Genomic DNA, 10,264 nt, shown 5'->3' with positions numbered 1-10,264 from the left:
GAATCTTCCAGCCCCAAGACAATTGTGGCCCTTGCTCTTTGGTCTTTATCGAGGTCTTCATCATCAGGCTTCGCAGGAAACTTACTCACCACTTGCCAGAGACGATCCCTCTGCAGCACTGCCTGCATGCGTTCCGACCACAGCAAGTAATTGGAGTCATTCAGACGCTCAAAAGCCATCTGAACTGGTTGTGAGGCCATCTTGAGAGCGATGTCCCTGGAACCCGGAACCAGCTACTCACGACCACCGAGAGAGAGAACAGGAACCACAGCACCCAGCACTCACACGCTGCAGCTGTTGTCCTTCTGTCCGCTGCGTCACCAGCTCACCACGGTCAGGAACCAGCCAGGAACAACAACCTCTGGAACTACTGGAACCAACGCCGTTGATGCTGACACCACCGCAACTCAGGCTGGCAGCACAATGCCCATAACCTCATGGAACTTTGGAGTGTCAGGCATAGCCCTACTGGCTTTAGCCCAAACGTAGCAGAGTTTTCCTGCACAGCGAAGAAGCTAGTTGCGGCGGTAATGACTAGTCAGCTAGACTCAGAATAACTATTTACAGGGTTTATTAAAAGGGAAAAAATAAAACCAGCAGAGTTTCTGCATACAAAGCAAAATAAATCCTTTCTCTCTCTCTCTCTCTCTCTCTCTCTCTCTCGACCATACACAGCACTCCTACTCCTAACACACCTCACATCACACTGTGCTAGCAATCCCTAGATAACAGAGTTGAGTGCTGGTCGTTAACCAATCAGAGTAAGTAGTTTCTAGGTCAAGCAGACCTGGGCTTTCTGCCAAGAGTAAATTGACACTGCCTTGAGTTAATTGTCTGAAGCCAGAATCTGCAAGTTTCCCATGAGAATCAATTAACAGAAACTGAACAGAGGACCCAGTTCCTACAGGTGAGTCTCCCCCTGGCAGAGGCTCAGGGCAGAGAGGCGAAGGGAACTGGTTTCTCCCAGGAGGAGTGCTCGCCTTAAGGGCAGGGGAGGCGGGTCTCCTGGGGGCCGGGACCACCCCTAGCCTCAGAGAAGATAAAGGCCAGTCAGCCCGGTTCCAGGTTGCGGGAGCAACGTCGTCATTGAGTACCTGCTCCTGTCCGGACCCAGACCTGAGCCTCCAGTGTTCCTGTCCCCGCTCGGCTCCCTGCTTCGGACCTCGCCCCGCTCCTTGTGAACTGTTTCCAGGCTAGTGACCCAGGACCGGACTTCGACTACGTCAACGGTAACCTTCCCCCTGGGACCAGCACACCTGGGCTGCAACATGAGCATCAAGATGCACTACCTATTTTCACATATGGACCGGTTTCCTGAGAACCTGGGTTCAAAGAGTGACGAGCAGGGGGAGAGATTCCATCAGGACATGAAAGAGATGGAGACCAGGTATCAAGGTCGCTGGGAAACAGTCATGATGGCTGACTACTGTTGGACTCTGAAGAGAGACCTCCCTGCTGCTGAGCATTCCAGGAGTTCCAAGAAATGGAACTTCAAGCCCTTAAGTTTGAAAAATGGTGAAGCAACATGCAATTTACGTGCACTTACCTTTATCAAGGGATGCGGGTGGCGCTGTGGGTAAAAGCCTCAGCGCCTAGGGCTTGCCGATCGAAAGGTCGGCGGTTCGAATCCCTGCGGCGGGGTGCGCTCCCGCTGCTCGGTCCCAGCGCCTGCCCACCTAGCAGTTCGAAAGCACTCCTGGGTGCAAGTAGATAAATAGGGACCGCTTACTAGCGGGAAGGTAAACGGCGTTTCCGTGTGCGGCTCTGGCTCGCCAGAGCAGCGATGTCACGCTGGCCACGTGACCCGGAAGTGTCTCCAGACAGCGCTGGCCCCCGGCCTCTTGAGTGAGATGGGCGCACAACCCCAGAGTCTGTCAAGACTGGCCCGTACGGGCAGGGGTACCTTTACCTTTATCAATGCCCACCATTCAGTTTACAGTAAACCTGACCTGATGGAGAGAAACGGATGCCATTTCCTGATTCAGCAGTGCAAAAATACCCTAAATCAGTTGTAGAAATCTAGACAACATTCAAAAAGTAAAAAATTGTTGCATAGTGTTATTTACTTCCTCTAAAAGATCTTTATACGTCAACCAATTTGAATCCATATTTTTTCTTTTTACTGCCTCTGCCTCCATTGGTGACATGGGGTTTTTGGTTCTAATAATTTTTTGTTCCTTTCCCAAACTTCATATAAGGCTTTCCTAATAATGTGATTTAGAAATCCATTGTGCATTTTTGTTTTATTATAATCCAGGTAGCCGTGCCACCCCACTATATTATCCCAGCCCTCAATATCCAATAGTTTAGTATTCTTCAAGATCATCCATTCCTTAAACCAGACCAGGCAGGCAGCTTCGTAGTAGATCCTAAAATCTGGCATCCCAAACCCTCCTTTGTTTTTGGTTTCTGTTAATAGTTTAAATTTAATTCTGGTTTTTTTGCCCTGCCAAATGTATTTTGCCAAATAGTTGTGCCATTCCTTAAAACAATTTAAGCCATTAAGAACCGGAATTGATTGAAAAAGGAACAGCATTTTTGGTAAAACTACCATCTTGATTGTAGAAATTCTTCCCCACAACGTGAGTTTTCATTTACTCCAGATTTCTAAGTCTTTCCTAATTTTGGTCCATACCTTAATATAATTGTCTTTCTATAAATTAATGTTTTTCATGGTTATCCAAATTCCTAAATGCTTTGCTCTGTTAGTAATTTTAAGTCCTGTTTCTATTTCTAACTTTACTTTTTCTTGTATATCTAATTTTTTTACCAGGAGTTTTGTTTTTTCTTTATTAATTTTGAATCGTGGTAATTGTCCAAACGCCTTTCTTTTTCCTTTCCATTCCTTTTATTATAATAATTTTTATTGATTTTCTTTCTTACAACAAATATCCATCAACATCACTATATATTCCTATATCTCATCACAGTCTTTCAATTTTAAATTTCCTTCTTGTTCTATTAGTAATTCTCTGTATGTTGGCCGTATTCCTTTCATTGTTGACATGTTAAGTGATAGTGCTTCAATGGGTGATAGCCACCATGGAGTTTGGGGTTCCAATAATTCTTTGTATTTTCCCCATACCTTTATTAAAAACCCATTATAGTATTGTCGAGTCCTTTGTGTACTTTTGTTTTCCCATACCACAAATATGCATGCCAACCAAATCTGTTGTCATGTCCTTCCAGTTCTATTGCCTCTTCTTTCTCCAATTTAATCCAATCCCGAATCCGAGTAAGACAAGCTGCTTCATAGTAAAGTTTGAGATCTGGAAGGTAAAAGCCTCCCCTTTCTTTTAAGTCTGAGTTTTGTATTTTATTCTTGGCCTTGTTTTTTCCAATATTACTACAATACTCTAGAGCAGCCTTTTTCAACCTGTGGGCCCCCAAATGTTGCTGAACTACAACTCCCATCACCCCTAGCTAGCAAGGCCAGAGCTCAGGGATGATGGGAGTTGTAGTCCAACAACATCTGGGGACCCACAGGTTGAGAACCGCTGCTCTAGAGGGTTTTCTGTTCTAAATATTAGATTGTCTGTGAAGGCTCTGACCTTATAGGCCCTTTGTCCAACTTTAATTCCTTGTATTCTAGGGTCTTCTCTTACTGCTTTCAAATACACTTCCGGAAGTGTGATAAAGAGGAGAGGAGAAAGATGGCAGCCCTGTCTTGTTCCCTTAGAGATATTAAAAGCTTCTGATGTTTCACCATTTATAATTAGTCTGACCTTTTGGGAATTATAAATTGCTTTTATACCACTACATATTTTATCACCGAAACTCATCATTTCCAAAGTTTTTTGCATGAATGCCCCTGAAGCATTATCCAATGCTTTCTCCGCATCCACCAAGATCAGGGATGCCTTTTTATCTGGTCTCATTTCTAGGTATTCTATTGTATCTACTACCAACCTTACGTTGCTGTAAATTTGTCCTCTGCGTAGGAAGCCTGACTGATCTTTCTTTATTAATCTTGCCAAGATCTTTTTCAATTTATTGACTAATTTTTTTGCAAATAATTTATAATCTGAATTTAGAAATGAGATTGGTCTATAATTTTTAATTTACTCTAAATTGGATCCATATTTCAGTATCAATGTAACTAGGGCCTCTTGCCATGATTCTGGCACTTGTCCTCCTTCTAAAATTTTGTTCATTATTTCTTCTAACACCGGTAATATGGTCTCTTCCAATTTTTTGTAATTCATTATAGAAATACCATCTGGACCAGGGACTTTACCATTCTTAGAAGTCACAATTCCTTCTTTTATTTCATTTATAGGGGCATTTAAGTATTTCTATTCTTTCTCTTATTTTTGCCAGTCTATTGTTTATTTTTTAAAAATCCTATTTTTTCGTCAAGTTCTTCCAGCTCACTTCCATTTCTGTTGTTGTTTTGCAGCAGATTTAGTTAATGTGAAAGCACAAAAGAACCACAAAGAATCTTGAGGCAGGTTACACATTTATTCCAGTTCAGTCTTTGGTTATTGACATTTCTATCCCACAACCCTATCCACCTAGCAGACTGCCTCTGTCCCCTGCCCCTACAAGCCCATCAGTAAAAACTTCTGCAGAGACACTGGGGATTGTTCCATGACACTTGTCACTTGTTGACAATGCAGAAGGAGGCCACCTTGGTGCACCCAGAAGATACCAGATGTTGGTTGTAGTTACGTCTATACAAAGTGCATAGCCTTTGACCCTCCATAGAGAAATGGGGAGGAATGAGGAGCCTGAATAGCTGACTAGAAGGAAAGGTACCCTGGTAAGCTTCTGTCGAGTCTTGAGGGGGCTTTGTATCATTCAACTTCAAAATGTGGGAAATGTTTGTGGGGCCTCCTCCTCCCCCTGTTGCTGCTATTGAGTGGGGCCCTGGATATCTGCCCCAAACGTTTGCCTTGATGTAGCAGGATGGGAGAAGTCAAGTGCCCAGAATCAAAAAGGAAAAGTATTTTCTGCATCTTTCTTGATTGAAATGGGTATGTCTGAAACCTCAGATGAAGTTCACGTTGACAGTATCAAAACTGTTATTCATAACCCAGTTAATGTATTACTGCTGATATAAAGAGTCTATCCTTCAGAGAAATACAATATAATGTCCAAAACCAACACTTTAACCAGATAAACTTGCCTTCTGGGAGGTGGGGCAAGATGCTGAGGGAATCTATTCTATCTGGGGGGGGGGCACAGTGCCCCCAGAAGATTCCAGTTGTGGGTTGTAGTTGCATCTATACAAAGTGCACAGCCTTTGCCCCTCCATAAAGAAAGAAATGGGGGGGGGGAGACAAGAGCTGGAATAGCTGACCAGAAGGAAAGGTAACCTGGGAACTTCATGTTGATCGACCACCCCAGCTCCCTGACCCCAAGAAAAGACCAGTCCAGGGAGGCAGGTGAGCATTACAGCTACACCCCACATTATGCTCTCCAGCAGCTATTCCTTCAGCCAGGCCTATTTTCATTCAGTCTCCAGTGTGTCCATGGGTGGGTGTGTTTTAGGTTTCCTTTCCCCCCTTCCTTGCAATCCTGACAAAAACTAACCTCCACGCCAATGCTTTCAGCCCCAGAAGAGGAGCTCCCCTTGGTGTCAAGGGAGGGGGGGTTCAAGGGAGCATATGGAGCCCTGCCATTCCTTCTGGCGCTGGTCCCTTCCCTTCCTCTCTCTGCCATCCCAGGGCCACTCTTGACTCCCCAGCAGGAGACTGGATCTGTCTGTGATGTGAGATGTCCTGGCTGGTTGAAGGACCACTTCCTGTTTCCTGGAGCTCCATTCTTCTTTCTCATGCAAGGTGGAGTCATGGAGCAGGTGAAGGCTGAGCACACCTAAGGGTTAACCTTTCCCCGTCTGCTCCTTTTCTGGATCAAACTCCCCAGCTAATCTGTCTAGCTCCTGCTGCTGCTGCTGCCTGTCACTGTTCCTGTGTCTCTGGAGTGTTTCTTTGAGGAGAATACAGGACGCTGCAAAAGACATTGTGTGTAATGAGTGTGCAATAAGGTAGACAGAGGCTGAGCCCTCCCTGTAATGCAAACAGGGAGACTTCTGTCCAGGAGATTTCTGTATAAAAAATTCTTTGCTGAGGTGGAAAGGGGGGACCAAGTGTTATGTATTGAAGTTCTCACCCTGGCCAGCAGGGGTATTGTGTCTATAGTTTTCACTCAGGTCCATATCAGTTAATTTCGGCGGGAGACCCTGGCTTCTTGTTGTTGTTGTTGTTGTTACAATGTTGGCAGCTGGCTGCCTATAAAAGCAGTCCGGCTGAGCTGTTTGAGTCCAGTTCAGTTCCAGCTTAGTATAAACAACCACTTGGAGAAATCTCTGTGTCATCTGCCATATCCACCCACAATTTAATACTAAGTGAGGTTGGAGTGGAATCATGTTTACATGAACATGAGAAGGCAAAATATGCTCTCCATTTAAATATTTATTAAAATAATTTATTCTGTTACCCAGAAGAGTTATTTTTTGCCGTAAACTACTTCATACATTGTAAGAAGTGGGTCCTGAGACCCTTGATCCCCTTCCTTAAAACACCATCTGAACAAAATTGGTGAAGCAGTAAAGAGCTTATTGAGGACTAAAGTTAAAAGGACCCCTAACCATTAGGTCCAGTTGCGGACGACTCTGGGGTTGCGGCGCTCATCTCGCTTTACTGGCCGAGGGAGCCGGCGTACAGCTTCCGGGTCATGTGGCCAGCATGACTTAAGCTGCTTCTGGTGAACCAGCGCAGTGCACGGAAACACCATTTACCTTCCCGCTGGAGCAGTATGTAATAAAAAAAATTAAGGTCTTATATATATAATAAATGTTCATAAATGTACCAACCAAGCACATACATTAAAAAAAGCAACAATATTCAAATTTCTGTTGTAGACCGCCTATTCTATGATGTAGGTATGATGTATGGAGGGGTGGTCTTGAGGGCAGGGAATTTAAAAGGGCTATATAAGGGCAGGCAAACCTTTGTTCGGGGTCCTCCTCCGTTCTCCTGCGTGTGAGGGGAGCACCCTGTTGCAACAGTTCAATAAAGATCAGGCTTACTAGCTGCTTTGCTTCTCAATATTCTCTGGTTGGCCTCTGTTATTTTCTCCCACTGATGGAGAACCTGCAAAGGACTCTACAAGGGCTCTTGTGTCTTGCACTTGTGCTTTCGAATTGCTAGGTTGGCAGGAGCAGAGACAGAGCAACGGGAGTTCACCCCTTCGTGGGGATTCGAACTGCCAACTTTCAGATCGGCAAGCCCTAGGCTCTGGGGTTTAACCCACAGCGCCACCCGCCTCCCTTATTGAGGACAATACGTTCTTGCAAAAGCGGGGGTCCAAATTCCCCATGCACATGTTCCCACCCTCGCCTTCCCATTGGTTGGGTGCTGCAAGGTTTTCCTTCCCCCAATTATCAAATAACAGACAAGAGGCTGAACGTGGAGAGAAATTTCTCCTTCCTCCTCTGAGTTGCCTCCACTTCCGGCTTCACCAGCAGAGATAAAATCGGAGCTGGCAAAGGAGGGAGGGGAGGAGGCGGGAAGCGGGAAGCGGGGCTGCATCCTGCGGAGGCGGAGGAGGGGGCTTCTTCCTAATCAAGCCGCCTAATTAAGCGCCCTCACTCCCTGCCTCCCACGCGGGGGCTCCCATTCCCGCCCCCACTGCCCAGGATTTCGGGTGAGTGCAAAGCCAATGGCGGGGAAGGAGGGAAGGGGCTTTGCGAGGGGGTCCAGGATGAGAAGCCCCGGGACGGGGAGAGGCGGCCCTGCACAAGATCCGGGCGGGGAGAAGAGAAGGGAGGGAAGGGAGCTGTTTCCTTAAAGGGGGCCTTGAAGGGGAGGGGGGGAGAAGCTTCCTCCTGCAGGGATCTGGTGGAAATGGAGTTGCAGGGAAGGAGGCGGGCAAGGGGAGAGGGGTGGGCATTGCTGGCCAGGATCGCCTTAATAGTATTAATTTAAATTTAATATCTATACTCCAGCAGAAGACCCCTCGGAGGAGGGCCTTATCTTTAGGCAACAGGCGAAAGCCTTGCTCTTCTCCCAGGCGTTTGGCTCATTAAACAATCTTTGGACTGCACACCTGCATGGGGGGGGGGGGCCGAGGGTTGTCGTTTTTATTTCTTACTCTGCTATGCATCTCTGTGTTTTTCTCTTGTAAGCTGCCCTGTGATCTTTGGAGGAAGGGCAGTATAAAAATGTGAAGAATAGCTGTAAAAATAGGAAGCCCTCTTGTGTTCCGGGGTGGGGGGGTTGGGACAAAGTCTTTGATCAGCATGCATAGCAGGATGGGCTTAGGAGGGAATAATACTAATAAGAATAAGAGTAAAATAAAAATAAATAATTCATTGCTTGCCCCCTGCCCACCTGATTGTGTTGCCTCAGCCACTGGGCGATTTCCATCAAAAACACCAAAAAATTTAAAGCATCGAAAACTTTCCTGTACAGGGCTGCCATCGTAAGACTACTGTTTTGTAAAAATGGCCCTCAAATATAAAGAAATGCCCTCTTTAAGGAACCAGGTGGTGTAAACGTGTATGTTGTCCTCTGGGTCCAAACACATAGTAAGAGCAAGCAGTGCTCCAAAGTGTTTCTCTTGTGAACTTGCCATCTAAGTTGTTTACTCCTGAACAAAGCTCCTGTTTCCCAAAAGGACTGGAGGGGGGGTGTCTCCTCACCACTTTTAACCCCCCCCCACTCCCACCGCATGGAAGGCAGAGGACGTGTTTATTCACAATCCCAGTAAACCATGAAGTGAACCAGGCGCTGCAGCTCCTTCCCCTCTCACTGGGCTGCTGCAAGAAAAGGCAGCAGAGGAGGAAAGGGGATGGGTTTGAAGGCTCTTCCTGCCTCTCTCCCCTGAGGAACAAGAGCAAAGGGTGTTTGCAGGACAGGAGGACAGAGGAGGAGGCAGCGAGGGCGGAGGGAGCAGTGGGTGGATCCCCCGCCTCTCCCAGGGGGTCCAGATGCAAGCAAGGGGCTTCCTTCTTCTCCATGCAAGGGCCACCCATGTATTCAGAGCAGTCCTTTGCAGATGAACTCTTAAGTTCCATGGGATCTACTCTCAGGCCACTAATGTGCATACCATGCCAGCCTTAGGAAGGGAGGTGGGACAGGCAGGTGAAAGGAATTGCCAAAGGTGTTTGAAAATGGGCGGGGGCTCTTGGGAAGGGGTCTTTTTGTATGCAACAACTGCAGTGAGGATGTTGATTGCCAAGGGATAGAAAGGAGATAAAATTCCATCAGAAGAGGAGTGGCAAGAAAAAATCCTTCAATATATAGAAGTAGCACAGATGACGGAAAAGATAAGAAATCGATCGATCCAAAAGTTTAAAAGGGAATGAGAAAGCTATAGATAATATTTAAAAGAACAGTGTCCCCTTATAAAAACTTTAAAATGCTTTGAATAACTCTCACAATTGAATAAGGTACAAAGAATTCAGAGAAGATTTAACAAGGATAAAGTTTATTGAAAAATAGAGGCAAGTAATTAAGAAAATTGCCAACCTAGCAGTTCGAAAGCACATCAAAAGTAGATAAATAGGTACCGCTCTGGCAGGAGGGTAAATGGCGTTTCCGTGCGCTGCTCTAGTTCGCCAGAAGCAGCTTAGTCATGCTGGTCACATGACCCGGAAGCTTAGTGCGGACAAATGCCGGCTCCCTCGGCCAGTAAAGCGAGATGAGCATTGCAACCCCAGAATCATGTGTGACTGGACATAATGGTCAAGGGTACCTTTACCTAATTAAGAAAATAAATAACCTATATCAAGGAAGTCGGAAGTTGATGGCTGGAATAATTTTGTGTATTGTTCTATTTCTTTTTGTAAGAAATGTATTGTGCTTTTTTGTTTTGTTTCTTTTCCTATTTATAAGCTTTTGGTGTGTGTGTGTTGATTTTAAACCAATAAAGATTGAATAAACAAAATATAATAAATAAAAAAGGAAAGGAGGTGATGAAAGGAATTGCCAAAGGTGTTTGAAAATGGGTGGGGGCTCTTGGGAAGGGGGTGCCCAATTGGGGCTTCTTCAGGGGCAGCAGAATGTCTTGGGCAGGAGAATCCCTGCAGAGGCTCTCAGACTCCCTTGGCTTCTTCTTCCCCCCTCCCAGGAAGCTGCAACTGGCTCTGGCTTCTGCGCTCCTCAGGAAGCTGAAGCTGCAAACCTAGCTGAGACTGAACCTGCAACCCTGGCCAGGATGGAAGGAGGAAGATGGACGGTTGACCTGGTCAGGCTGTCTCCCGCATCCCTCCCCACAACCTCTGAGCATTCCCTCCCAGGACCCTTGGAGAAATCTG

The 10,264-nt window shown here is 46.0% G+C and overlaps 1 protein-coding gene across 1 annotated transcript in view; it reads left to right on the top strand.

Moving 5' to 3' along the window:
• The first annotated feature begins 9,994 nt into the window (after window positions 1–9,994).
• LOC144326603 (uncharacterized) overlaps window positions 9,995–10,264 on the top strand; it is a 34,771-nt gene continuing 34,501 nt past the window's right edge. Inside the window, 2 exon segments of the mRNA XM_077923071.1 lie at window positions 9,995–10,037; window positions 10,040–10,264. Coding sequence (XP_077779197.1) covers window positions 10,010–10,037; window positions 10,040–10,264 — 253 coding nt within the window. The 5' untranslated portion in view covers window positions 9,995–10,009.

The sequence above is a fragment of the Podarcis muralis genome, chromosome 2 (assembly GCF_964188315.1).
Source record: "Podarcis muralis chromosome 2, rPodMur119.hap1.1, whole genome shotgun sequence".
Lineage (NCBI taxonomy): Eukaryota > Metazoa > Chordata > Lepidosauria > Squamata > Lacertidae > Podarcis > Podarcis muralis.
Note: the sequence above shows the minus strand (reverse complement) of the source record. Positions and strands in the feature narration are given on the sequence as shown.